At 40.1% G+C, this 14,196-nt stretch overlaps 1 protein-coding gene across 3 annotated transcripts in view; it reads left to right on the top strand.

The window, feature by feature from the left end:
- SLCO5A1 (solute carrier organic anion transporter family member 5A1) overlaps positions 1 to 14,196 on the top strand; it is a 153,775-nt gene that overhangs the window by 119,443 nt on the left and 20,136 nt on the right. For all 3 annotated transcript variants that reach the window (XM_039464926.2, XM_010330741.3, XM_003942904.3), the window contains one exon: positions 1,956 to 2,154. In XM_039464926.2, the coding sequence (XP_039320860.1) occupies positions 1,956 to 2,154 (199 nt within the window). The remainder of the gene's footprint in view (positions 1 to 1,955; positions 2,155 to 14,196) is intronic.

Below are 14,196 nucleotides of genomic sequence, written 5' to 3'. Positions count from 1 at the left end.
CAGGCATCATGATGATTTCTTTATTTTATTTTATGTTTTTGAGGTGGAGTCTCACTCTGTGGCCCAGGCTGGAGTGCAGTGGTGCCATCTTGGCTTACTGCAACCTCTGCCTCCAGGGTTCAGTCAAGTGATTCTCCTGTCTCAGGCTCCTGAGTAGATGGGATTACAGGAATGTGCTACCACCCTTGGTTAATTTTTGTGTTTTTAGTAGAGATGGGGTTTTGCATGCTGGCCTGACTGATCTCCAACTCCTGACCTCACCTGCTCTGCCAGCCTTGGCCTCCCAAAATGCTGGGATCACAGGCACCAGCCACTGTGCTTGGCCAATTGCTTTATTCTTTACAGTGAAAAAGAACATACCCAGAAGTACATTAAACACAATTTAGAGATAATTGTAAAGTGAACACTGTGTAACTGTCTTAGTTCATTCAGGTGGTTGTAACAAAATTATCATTCACGGGGTGGATTATAAACAACAGAAATTTATTTCTCACAGTTCTGGAGGTTGGGAAGTCCAATAACAAGGCCCCAGCAAATTCAGTGTGTGGTGAAGGAGCACCCAGTTTCTTACAGAAGGCTGTCTTCTCACATGTAACCTCCCACCATGTAACTTCACATGGAAAGGCGAGGTAGCTCTTTCAGGCCTCTTTTATAAGGACATGAATCTTATATATGAGGCCTCCCACTCTTGTGACCTAATCGCCTTCCAAAGCCTCCACCTCTTAATCACCTTGGCAGTTAGGATTTCATCATGTGAATTTTTGAGGACACAAATATTCAGACCACAGCAGTAACTATTACCCGGGTCATGACATGAAGTATTCTTCAGCACCAGAGGAACCTCCTGTATCCTTTCCTGATAACATGCACCCCTCTACTGTCTTGGCTTTTATGTCAATTACTCCTGGGTTTTCTTCATAGTTGTACCATCTGTGTGTACATTCCCAGACAATGCTGTTTAGTTTTACGAGTTCTTGAACTTCATACCAATGTAGTCATGTCATGTGCATTCTGTTGCATTTGGTTCCTTCCGTTCAACATTGCCTTTGTATGATTCATCACACAAAGTTGTGTGTAGCTACCTTTCTTTCCATTTAATCAGTGTATAGAAGCACTCCTTTATATAGATATACTATTTATGAGATATCTGTTAATGGACATTTGGTTTGTTTTCAGTTTTTTACTATTATGATGCTTCAAATATCTTGTCCCTGTCTTTTGGTACCCATGTGCACAAGTGTCTTCAGGGTATAGATCCAGGGATGGAACTGGTTGCCACAGGGCGTGTATATCTTCAACTCTACCAGATAATGCCACACTGTTTTTCAAAGTGAGTGTTGCGATTTACATCCTGCCAATGTGTTGAGAGTTCTTAATGTGCTACATTTTTAACCTGTGGTATTGTCAGACTTACAGTTTTTACCAACAGGATTGGTGTGTAGTGGTATTTCACCGTGGGTTTTACATTTTAAAAAATCTTTTATACATTATATTCATACATATTTATGAGGTACATGGGAAATTTTGTGACATGCATAGAATGTGTAATGGGTGTTTAGGGTGTCTGTCACCTGAGTATTTATCATTTCGATGGTTAGGTGCCTCATCTGTGTTTCCTTTTGTGTAATGAGGTTGAGCCCCTTTCACATATTTATTATTTGTCTAGATTTTGTCTTTGGTGAAGAACTTGTTAAAGTTTTACTCACTTTTCTAATGGGTTGCTTGTCTTTATTTTCTTGCTGTGTAAAAGATTTTATTGAAATCTGTATGGGAGTTCTTTGCTGATTGTATGTGTTGAAAATTATCTTATACTATAAAATCACACACAATGAAGATGTATTGATCATAGTGATATTTGATTCTTTACCCTAGTACTATGAGCAAGAGACAGAATAGATAAGATGAATAATAGTGTATACGAGTTCAAATTAACTCTCTCCTTCTCTTCTCCCCAGGGGTTATTATCGTCCCCAGTGCTGGTGTTGGTATTGTTCTTGGAGGCTACATTATTAAAAAATTGAAACTTGGTGCCAGAGAATCTGCAAAACTAGCCATGATCTGCAGTGGTGTGTCTTTACTGTGTTTTTCAACCCTATTTATTGTTGGATGTGAAAGCATTAATCTAGGGGGCATAAACATCCCTTATACAACAGGGTAAGTACTTCTTTGTTTTTTTTTTTTTTTTTTTTAATAGTTACCAAAAATATATGGTACTTTATTTGCTTCTTTAGTAACATACTAAGTAATAAGATTTATTGGTGGATCTAATAACTACCATTATTTCAAAGTGGTGATGGGTGTAAATGCTATTTTGAGACATCTGCAATAACAGTAATCAAAAATCAAAACATCTGGGATTGCTATTGGTATTTTTACACCCTATTTTGATTTGTTTTATCATTAATTATTACCTGTTGCAGATGTGAATGTTCCCCGTATGTAAATTATATAAACAAGTGTCTCCTACTTACAAAGGTGTATAATAATAATACTAATAATTTTTATAGCTTAGCTTTTTGGTGTGCTCTAAAAATAGTCATAGAAATCAGGTCTGCCTAAGAATACCAATTTTTTGTGAAAATTCCAGAACCTTGTATCTAGAGGTTACATTTTATTTCACATAAGGACTTGAGACTTTTCTTTAGTGGGAACAGAGTTTGATTCTGGAATAAGAAATCTGGGCTGATGAAGTGTATCACATTGCTATTATATGCATTTTGCAAAGAAATATTTAAGAGCTGTTTTTTTAGAAAAAATTTTTTAAATTGTACTTTAGGTTCTGGGGTACATGTGCAGATTATGCAGGCTTGTTGCATAGGTACATAATGGCAATGTGGTTTGCTGCCTCCATCCCCCTGTCACCTATACCTGGCATTTCTCCCCTTGTTATCTGTCCCCAACCTCCCCACCCCCTGAACCCTCCCCCTGAACCCTCCAACAGACCCCAGTGTGTGATACTCCCCTCCCACAACACGATAAGTACCTCTTAAGAGCCGCCTCGTATCTGCATGATGGAAGCCCAAGCCCTGCGGTGTTTGTGCATCCGCAGTCAGACTCGTACCTGTCCCTCCAAACTGTTCTCCTTGTGTTTGCTCTGCGTGCTCTGCCTCTCCAAGTGGAGCATGCACTCCTGCAGGGCAGAAGCCAGGGTCTCGCCTTCCTCTCTGCCCCTTCTGACCCTCACAGAGGGACTTCCATAGCGTTTTGATTACAGCAGATGAGGATGAAATGCTTATTGGATTAATGAAAATTGTTCAGTTTTTATTGTAATGTTTTCAATAGGGAATATGTTTCTGTAGCTCAAAAACATAAAATTCAGTGAAAGTACAAGGTACGATGAAACCTCTTGCTCTTACCCAAGTCCTCCATCCACCTAGCTCTTCCCATTCCTCCAACCGAAGGTGAAACAGGTAACCCCTTTAATTTATTTTTTGCATATCCTTCCAAGGCTTCTTTATATAAGATGCTGTGGATATGTATTTTCAATTGTCCATCCTTTGTATCTAAAATACAGCATTCATACATGCTTTGCTGAACCTTAAAAAAATGGAACAATATAGCTTGGAGATTTTTCTGTACTGGTGGTAATAATCTGAAGCATAAGCACCCCTTACATTGGCTGTATTGCACGCTGAGCACTCTCCTAAATGCTTTACATATGTTAACCCATGAATCCTCTTAATAACCCTATCAAATAGGTGCTGTTATCATCCCGGGCTTACAGGTAGCAAAACGGATGTACCCATCACATGTAACCAGTGGAATGCTGACAAATGTTTAAATGACTCTCTAAGACAAAAAGCCTCATGGCTGGTGCAGTGGCCCAGACCTGTAACCTCAGCAGTTGGGGGAGGCTGAGGCAGGAGAATAAGTTGAGACCAGGAGTTCAAGACCAGCCTGGGCAACATAGTGGTAACCCACTTATAAAAAAAGTACAAAATTTTAAGAAAGCCCTGATTTGTAGCATTTGGCAATTCTGAGATGTGAATACACCCTTGTGGCTGATTCCAAGTCACCAACTTGTTGACCCTGAACATCAAGTTGGGAGGAGGTGCTGTCACACATCATTGTATAATGTGTCTATCATATAGGTAGAATAGACTTACATAGCCTAGGAGAGCATAATCGTAAAATAATCAGAAGGTGATGAGTTTTATGTATTTATTATTCTTGTCTTTATTATAATTTAATTTTAAAAATGGTTGTGTTAAACAAACAATTGACAAAATCCCTTAGAACTTCACATTAGAGTCTTGTCATCCAGGGTGGCTGCCTCCAGTGCAGCACTGCCCACAACCCAGGACTTAACTCCAAGCAATTTTGCTACAGTGTCTGTGCACATAAGCACTGCTTTTAACCACTGCATAGCATTCCATTATATTCCACTCTGTATTTAACCTGCTCACATTTGGGTTGTTCCTAATCTTTAATTTTATTTATTTCTTTATTTATTGACACGGTCTCACTATGTTGCCCTGGCTGGTCTCAGTCTCAAACTCTGGTCGCAAGTGAGCCTCCTGCCTCTGCTTCCCAAGTAGCTGGCATTATAAGCAGATGGCACCATGCCCAGTTAATTTTTAGTTATTAAAAGCAATGCTGCAATAAATAACTCCAAGGCATTTATGACTTCTCTTGTGTGCTCTGTATGTGCAGGACAAATTTCAAGAAGTGAGATGGAATAAATAGTACCAAATTATCTCCACAGGTGTTAGACCAAGTTTTGCCCTCACTCACCAGCAATGGATGTGAGTGCTGTTTTCCCCACAGCCTCATCAAAAGAAGGTGGAAAGCTCTTCTTTGAGAGTCATGAAAACTTTCACTTTTTTTTTTTTTTGAGAGAATCTCTCTCTGTCCCCCAGGTTGGAGTGCAATGGTGCACTCATGGCTCACTGCAGCCTCAACTTCCCAGGTTCGAATAATCCTCTATCCTCAGCCTCCAAGTAGGGAGGGTCTACAGGCATGCACCACCGTGCCTGGCTAATTTTTTGTAGAGACAAGGTCTCACTTTGTTGCCCAGGCTGACCTCAAACTCCTGGGCTCAAGTGATCCTCCCGCCTCCACCTCCCGAAGTGCTGGGATTACAGGAGTGAGCCACTGTGCCCAGCCAACCTTTATTTCTTAACTACACGTAGTTTTGTTAGCATCTGCTCATTTAACAGAGCTTTATTGTCCAAGTTTTGGTGCTTGGTGCCAAGAAACACTTCTGTTTCCTTTTGTTTCTCAGTGGAGTTTTATGTCATAAAATGTTCCACTTTGCATTTAAATAACAAAAGCTTTGATTTCATCTAGCCAATTTAGAATGTTTCGGGGGTGAGGAGAAGGAATAGCAAATCAGAGTTTATTTAGATTATAGAATACTGTGCCATCTTTTGTCCTGGGAGTTATTTTTCCACCAGAAGCTGTTGGGGTGTGTGTGTGTGTGTGTGTGTGTGTGTGTGTGTGTGTGTGTGTAAGATGCATGTACTGGGTATGTGGCTTCTTGATAGTGCCTAAGAGGATGGCATAAACAATAAAATCTTTAAAAATGGAAAAACAGTATAGCATAAGAGTTCAGCTTCTGCAGTTGAATTTGAATTTGGATCTTGACTCTGCTTGGCTGGTGGCTTAGCACTAAACCTCAATATTGCTTCTGTAAATTGGGGTGGTGTTAGCAGCAATCACCTTAGAAGGTTGTGGGCAAGGGTTATGTGTGTAACACGTGTAAAGTTCTCAGCTCAGTGTGAGGCACTGAAGGCTAGCTGTTGTCATTAGTCATCACTAATAAGAATAATTTCTATTTCTATCAAATTATTTTTCTTAAAATTAGAAAACACAAATGGAATTAAAAGTTCATAGCAAAAACCCAGCTAACTCTGATTTGCAGGGGCAATACTTTTAAATTCTTTTTAGCTGTTTCTTCTGGGATGTGTCTCTGTATTTTTCAGAAAAATTATATAAATTAACTGAACTAAGGTATTATTTGTGACTTCCTAGCTTGGCAGAGGAGGAGCTTCACTTTCTCTTTACAAATTGTTGTCAAATCCTTTTCTGGTACTTTCATGTTATATTTATGACGTGTATTGTCAACGAAAAGAGCCAAACTCTGTAAAATATTTGAAGAGATTTGTTCTGAGCCAAATACGAATGACCATAGCCTGGGACACAGCCCTCACTCAGGAGGTCCTGAGAACATGTGCCCAAGGTGGTCGGGTGCGGCTCGGTTTTACACATTTTAGGGAGACATGAGACAATCAAATACATTTAAGAAGTACATTGGTTTGGTTCAGAAAGGAGGGACAACTGGAAGCAGGGATGTCCAGCTTATAGGTAAATTAGAAGATTTCCTGGTTGACAATTGGTTGAGTTTCTTTAAAGACCTGGGATCCATAGAAAGGAATGTCTGGGCCGGGCGCCGTGGCTCAAGCTTGTAATCCCAGCACTTTGGGAGGCCGAGGCGGGTGGATCACGAGGTCGAGAGATCGAGACCATCCTGGTCAACATGGTGAAACCCTGTCTCTACTATAAATACAAAAAATTAGCTGGGCATGGTGGCGCATGCCTGTAATCCCAGCCACTCAGGAGGCTGAGGCAGGAGAATTGCCTGAACCCAGGAGGCAGAGGTTGCGGTGAGTCGAGATCGTACCATTGCACTCCAGCCTGGGTAACAAGAGCGAAACTCCGTCTCAAAAAAAAAAAAAAAAAAAAAAAAAAAAAAAAGAAAGAAAGGAATGTCTGGGTTAAGATAAAGGACTGTGGAGACCCAAGTTCTTATTTGCAGAGGAAGCCTTCAGGTAGCAGGCTTTAAAGAGAATAGGTTGTAAAATGTTTCTTATCAGACTTAAAGTCTGTGTTGATGCTACTGTTGGAGAGATCTAACGAGGCATGTCTGACCCCCACTTCCCATCCTGGTCTGAACTAGTTTTTCAGGTTATGTTTTAAAAGAGCCCTGGCTAAAGAGGAAGTCCATTCAGATGGTTGGGGGGCCTTAGAATTTTATTTTTGGATTACAGTATCATGATTAGATTTCCTCATTTGTGTAACATTGATTTTCCTGGAATTAATAATTGCCTTATTTTCATTTACTTTGTTTTCTTTGAATCTGTATCTAGCTTCCTACACCTTCTAAGAGCTCAAAAAATATCTCAACATGACCTTACACCTATTTGATGAGCTCCTGGTTCCATTTCCACTCCTTGCAGTCATCTGTGCAAGGCCCTCAGTCCCCCTGCTCTCGTTTGGACACAGTGTTTCTGGGCTGGCTGCCCTGCTGACATCCTGAGAATCCCTTTGCCTCTCTCTGTATTGATCCTTTGTTTTTTGGACTCTGTGGGGTCCTCTTTTTTGATTTACTCCCTCATTTTGATGGAGTACATCCTCCAGTACCTACAAAAAGGCTGTATGGGCTGTAACTTTGTTCTTTTGGGAGACCTTTTATTGTATATATTGATAAATATTATATATAAATATATATGCACACATACACACTGTTACATTTGATTGCCAAGTTGGCTGAAATTTTGGATGAGTCATTTTTACTCAGAATTTTGAAGTTTTTGCCCCACTGTCACCTAATTTCTAATGCTCTTGTTGGAAGTCTGGCTTTCCTTTTTCCCAGTGCTTTGCATGTGATGTATTTTTCCTTCCTGGGAGCTTCCTTTTATTGCTAGTATTCCAGAATTTTACCATGATGTGTTTTGAGATGGATTATTTTTACTTTTTCCTAGGCACATGGTGATTTCTTTCCGACTGAAGACTATATACTTCAGGTCTGTTTTTAAACTTTAATTTCTGTTTTCTCCTTGCCATTTTTTTCTCTTTGTCTCCTTCATTGATCTTTTCTTTTCCTATTCTTATTTGGAGGTACTGGCAACTTTTTATATGTCTTTGACTGAATAATAATCTTCCTCTATCAGGAAAGGTTGTTCTCTTTGACCAAGTGTGCAGCTTCAGGGGGTTGCGCGTGGAACATAAAGGGAGCCAGGAGACACCCATCTATCCAGCCAGATCAGCCGAATCAACCCTGACATCAATGTGATGGCAGGTGTCACAGCCAAATTACTCTCATATCTTCCTTTCCTTATTATTTATTACCTATTTCACCTGTCCTTTTTTGTTATACTTAAAAAATATTTTTTTTGCATTTTGCCTTCGAAGTCCTCTGTTGAATTATTTATTTTGGCTCTCATTTTTATTTTTTTGAAACAGAGTCTTGCTCTGTCACTCAGGCTGGAGTGCAGTGGCACGATCATGGCTCACTGCAATCTCTGCCTCCTGGACTCAAGTGATCCTCCCACCTCATCCACCTGAATAGCTGAGACTACAGGTGTCCACCACCACGCTGGGATAATTTCTTATAGAGGTGGGGTCTCTCTATATTACCCAGGCTGGTCTTGAACTCCTGAGCTCAAGCAGTGTGCCCACTTTCGCCTCCCAAAGCACTGGGATTATAGGCGTGAGCCACCACACCCAGCCTGTCATATTTTTTAATTTAGAAAGTTCTTGCTTGATTTCAGATTGTCCCTTGTTTCTGGCCATCTTGATTTATGAGTGGAATATTTTCTTACTTTTCCAACATTATTTAGAGTTCCTTTTCTTTCCTAATTTGGCTTTGTGTCCTGTGAGTGCCTACTTTCTGTTTATTTTGCTGTCTTGATTGTATTAGCAGCTCTGTTCAAATTTCTGGTGATCCTTAGCTTGCTTTTGGTATTGAAGAATGAGAACTTAAAAAGTTGAGTAGTTGTTTGTGTGTGTGAGGGTAGGGCTTGCCATCTGGTGGGTCTTGCTGTGGGAGGAGGATACAGCTGGAGTTTTCATCAGAGTGCTGCAGTGCCAGAACCCGAGGGCTTATCTCTAAGGTGCTTCAGTTTCTCAAGAGACAGATGCTCCTTTCTCTCCTGCTGGGGCCCTGCTGGGGAAGACTACAGGATTGTAAACCTCACTGTTGGCAGCCTAGAGGTGAGAGTTGGGGGAACGGGCCTAGGTCCTCACTGATTATTTTGCAGGCTTTTACCTAATTTCCCTGTCATCATTCTAGCATCTCACCTAACTTCTCCTTTATGTGTGGTGCTCTTAAGCCAGAGCCTTTGGTTCATTTTCTCCGGAAAACAGGGAGTATGAGGGAAGGAGCAGTTACCTGAGTAGAGAGGGAATGGGAATTTGCTTCAAGTTGTGTCATAGTTGGACCGTATCTTTTTTGTGTCACTGTCTTTGAGCTCTAAGGGCCTCTGCTTTCTCTTGCTACTTGCCTTGATCATGTCCATATGTTTTTCTAAGTTGTCAATCATGCTTTCTGTTTTACTGAATCTTCCTCTTTCCCCGAACTCCAGCTTCCTGCTTGACTGTGGACCGCTTGCTCTGTTGACGTAACTTACATCCTAGGACCTCCTTTCAGAAGTTTCTTCAGTCGTATCCACTAGTTTTTGTTTATTTGGTAACTCTTCATTTTGCCAGAAAAAAGATAACTTCCTTAGAAAGGGTACATGGGAGCAAAAACTTTCTGAGCCTGTGAGTATATTAAACCATCTTTGCTCTTTCACATTGAAATGGTAGTTTAAGCAGCCATAAAATTCTAGGTTAAAACATTATCAGCCCCATTAAAAAGTGAGTAAAGGACATGAGCAGGCACTTTTCAAACGAAGACATACACACAGCTAACAAGCATGTGAAAAATGCTCAACATCACTAGTCACTAGAGAAATGCAAATCAAAACCACAGTGAGATACCGTCTCACATCAGTCAGAATGGCTATTATTAAAAAGTAATGAAATAACAGATGCTGACAATGTTGTGGAGTGAAGGAAATGCTTATACACTGCTGTTGAAAGTGTAAATTAGTTTAGCCATTGTGGAAAGCAGTTTGATGGTTTCTCAAAGAACTTAAAGCAGAAGTGCCATTCAACCCAGCAATCCCATTATTGATTTTGTATCCAAAGGAATATGAATCATTCTACCATAAAGTCTACCTTAAAGACACATGCATCACAACATTATTCACAGAATTAGTCACAATAGCAAACACGTGGAATCAATCTAAATGCCCATCAATGAGAGACTACATAAAGAAAATGTGGTACCTACACACCATGGAATATTATGCAGGCATAAAAAAGAATGAGATCATGTCCTTTGTGGCAACATGGATGGAGCTGGTGGCCATTATCCTAAGCAGACTAACACAGGAACAGAAAACCAAATACTGTATGTTCTCACTTATAAGTGGAAGCTAAACATTGAGTACACATGAACACAAAGAAGGGAGCAACAGACAGTGGGGCCTATACCAGAGGGTGGGAGGAGGGAAGGATTGAAAAACTGCCCATTGAGTACTGTGCTGATTACCTGAGTGATGAAAAATCTGTCCACCGAACCCCCTTGACACAGAATTTACCTATGTAACAAAATTGCACATGTACCCCTGAACCTCAAGTAAGTTTAAAAAATAAATTCAAACAAACAAACAAGTAAAAATAAAAAATAAGTATCTTTCTGGGGACTTGAAACCATTGCTTTATTTGTCATCTAGCATTTTCTGTTGCTGATAAGAAATGTAATTGCAGCCCTAGTTCTCATTTCTCTGGCTAACTTTATTTGGAAGTTTTTAGGATACTTTTTTTCAAGGTGTTGTGAAATTTCATAAGGAATACTTTACCCTCAGATTTTGTCATGGCTGGACCCTTCTCATGATCCTAGTGCCACCTTCTCAGAGAGGCTTTCCCTCTGCCAAATCTAGGGGAACCTACTGTCCCCCCACTCTTGATCACATTATTTCTCCTTCATTTCCTCATGACACTTAACATTATCTGAAATTATCTCATTTAATGATTTGCTTTGCTTCTGTCCCCTGTCTAAAATATGAGCTCTTTGGGTACAGTTTGTAGAGCTGTCTGTCTGTCTGTCTGTCTGTCTCTCTCTCTCTCTATATATATACACACACACACACACACACACACACACACATATGTATATCTATATACACATGTATATATATGTATATATATGTATATATATATAATTTTTTTTTGAGACAGAATCTTGCTCTGTCACCCAGGCTGGAGTGCAGTAGCATGATCTCGGCTCACTGCAACCTCCATCTCTCATGTTCAAGAGATTCTCCTACCTCAGCAGCTGGGATTACAGGCATGTGCCACTAAATCTGGTGAATTTTATATATATATATATATATATATATATATATATATATATATATATATATATTTAGTAGAGACTGGATTTCACCATGTTGGCGAGGCTGGTCTAGAACTCCTGACCTCAGATGATCCACTCTCCTCGGCCTCCCAAAGTGCTGGGATTAAAGGTGTGAGCCACTGCACTCAGCCGAGCTATCTATGTAACAGTTGCATCCTCACCATCTAAAACATGTATGATATTTGTTGTGTGAAGGAATGAATGAACGAATACCTCCACACAGGGCTTTATTCATTCATTGTACTAGGCACTTTCTGAACGCTTTTAATGCAACACACGTCTTTTTTTTTTTTTTTTAAACTCATTTTCTCTTTTCCCTGTGTTCTCTAGTACTCCTGTTAGTCAGATATTAGAATGTATGGACTGGGTGCCTATGTGTTTAATTTATTCTCTCATATTGCATACTCTTGTCTTTTACTATGAGAGGTTTTTTTTAAAAAACATTGTTTTCTATCTTTATGTACATTTTTTATTATAAGGGTTTTTTTCATTGCTGTATTCTGAACATTCCCTTTCTGTAGTATTCTGGTGTTGTTTTACGGAGTAGTGTCTTCTCAGATCTCTCTGCACATATGATTAGAATTTTTTTTAACTTTGTTTTTATGCCTTGCATTTATCATTTGGTTTTAAGGAACCAGTTCTTCTGTTTGTTTATTCTGGGCTTTGCAGGTGACAATACTCAACCTAGCTTCTCTCAGATGATGTCTTTCCTCTCCCTGTACCTCAAATACCAGAATGAGGGGATTTTCTTCAGAGTTGTCAACATCTAGAGCAGAAGTTCAGCTTTTAAAATTTCTTCCCATTTCCTTAGAGAAGCACTTCCTGATGAATTTCTGGGTCCTAAATTGGAGATGGGAGGGAAGGGATAACTGAGACTGGAAGGGCTCACGGATACAGTTTTCTCTTCCTCAGATCTCTAGGAAGTCCCACAGTTTTCCCTCCACGTCTCACTTTTGCCCTTGTCACATCTGCTGACTTTGAGCTTTGAACCCGTGGAGATGGCATCGGGCAGGCTGGCTTCTCTTTCTCCAAGGCGGCCTCTGCCTGTTTCACATAAACCCATGCCTATCTACTTGCCATTTTTGTGAAGTTTGGTGTCACGCTTTCCTTTGACTCTTACTCTGCTTTTATTTCAAGTTTGTTCTCAGAAAGGAATGGAAGGCACAGTCCACGTCTTACCTGCTTTTAAACAGCGAGTTTCCTCAAGACTCTTAGAGCCCTTGCTTAAAACCACACCTCCCTCTTTCAGCCTGAATCAACTGCTGCTGGGCTTGCCCAGCACCACTGGGAAAAATTATATAATTGTGCTGATTGGCTCCATTACAAATTTATGAGTTCCAATCTTAGCAGGCCCTCATCTTTGCTGAGCAAGCCATTTGCTTCATCCCAGTCAGCTTCCTTTCTCATGTCCATGACAGTGGCTCTGTTTTTATTTTTAAACCCATTTCTTCAAGTCCTTTATCTTACCCTGGCCTTGTTTTTCTTAGCAGACAGCCTAGCAGCCAATGTTAGTGACAGATGAAGTTATCATGAATGAACTTCCTGAACTTCTTTCTTCTATCTCCTCAAACTGATTTGTCTAACACAGTATTGTTTTGAAAGGCAAGGACTGGCTCTATCATTTTCTAACTGTGTGATCCAGCAAAAAATTACATAATATTGTTGAATCTTGGTTTTCTCATTCATAAAACTGGTGATAATATCAATTTCTCCCAGTCACGAGCATAACTAAAGTTCATCTCTCCTGGTTACAAACATAATTGCAAATACATTTGGCTGAAAACGTTAACATGGTGCAGAAGGGTAAAAGTAAAAGTCAGTATCTCTTTCTCTTATCCTCATCCTTTAGTTTATTTATTTATTTAAGATGGAATCTTGCTCTGTCACCCAGGCTAAAGTGCAGTGGTACAATCTTGGCTCACTTCAACCTTCGCCCCCTGGGTTCAAGCAATTTTCCCTGCCTTGGGCTCCTGAGTAGCTGGGATTACAAGCACCCGCCACCATGCCCAGCTAACTTTATTTTTATTTTTATTTTTATTTTTTTTTATAGTACAAACGAGGTTTCACAAAGTTGGCCAGTCTGGTCTTGAACTCCTGACCTCAGATGATCTGCCGGCATTGGCATCTCAAAGTGCTGGGATTACAGATGTGAGCCACCACACCTGGCAACCTTTAGTTTAAATCATTTGAATATTTTAACCAAATATTTGTAGTTTGGACAATGAGGATGACATGGAGAAGGTTCGCATATTTCCTCGCACAGAATCTAGCACTTGACATATGTTGAAAAAAGTTAGTTTCTTATCTCTGCTCCCTTCCTTTCTAGATCATGCAAAGCAACTCCGTTTCCTTCTTTAATAGATGAATGAATGTATGGCACCTGTCTCTGCTCAGGGATGTTACTCATATAGTGAAGCTGCAACCCTTGTGAACTTGACATAAATTTACATATTTGTGATCTAATCCGTGAATTATGGTACACCTTTTCTCACTTAGTTGTATTCGGTCTAGAAAAAGTAACCTGATTAAGAGTGCTGGAAGCTGCTTAATGACCCAATTGTTTAAATATTTGCAGTCTGACTTTAAAGGAAGTTTATACATTGCGGCAAAAGAAGAACCCAGTTTCCATGGAGAATTTGTCGGGTTCCCCAAGTTCTAGTAATATAGTCTAGAATGAATGAATGAAAACACTACTGGGTGCTGCAGCTGTGTAGGCATGCCACTTTTAGAGTAGCAGATACTTTTGTGTGAACAAAAACCGAATCCTTTCTCCAAGCAGGGTGCAAGCTATATTTCAGCTTTGCTCCCTTAGCTGGGTGCCTTTGGGCAGTGTACAACCCGCTCAACAGTGTGGGTTGGCCTGCCTAGTAAAAACTGTTTCTTGTTCTGCATGATTTTACGACTTGCATGTGGCTCTTTTTCCCTTTGAAGTCAATAAAGAGAAAGATGAAGGGAGTGGCAGTGAAGAGAGGAGTCTTTGTAAGCTACATGTTTGGTTCAGTGTGATTGGC

This window comes from Saimiri boliviensis, chromosome 15 (assembly GCF_048565385.1).
Source record: "Saimiri boliviensis isolate mSaiBol1 chromosome 15, mSaiBol1.pri, whole genome shotgun sequence".
In the NCBI taxonomy this organism is placed as follows: domain Eukaryota; kingdom Metazoa; phylum Chordata; class Mammalia; order Primates; family Cebidae; genus Saimiri; species Saimiri boliviensis.
The sequence above is the reverse complement of the archived record's forward strand: the minus strand, read 5'-3'. Positions and strand labels throughout refer to the sequence as shown.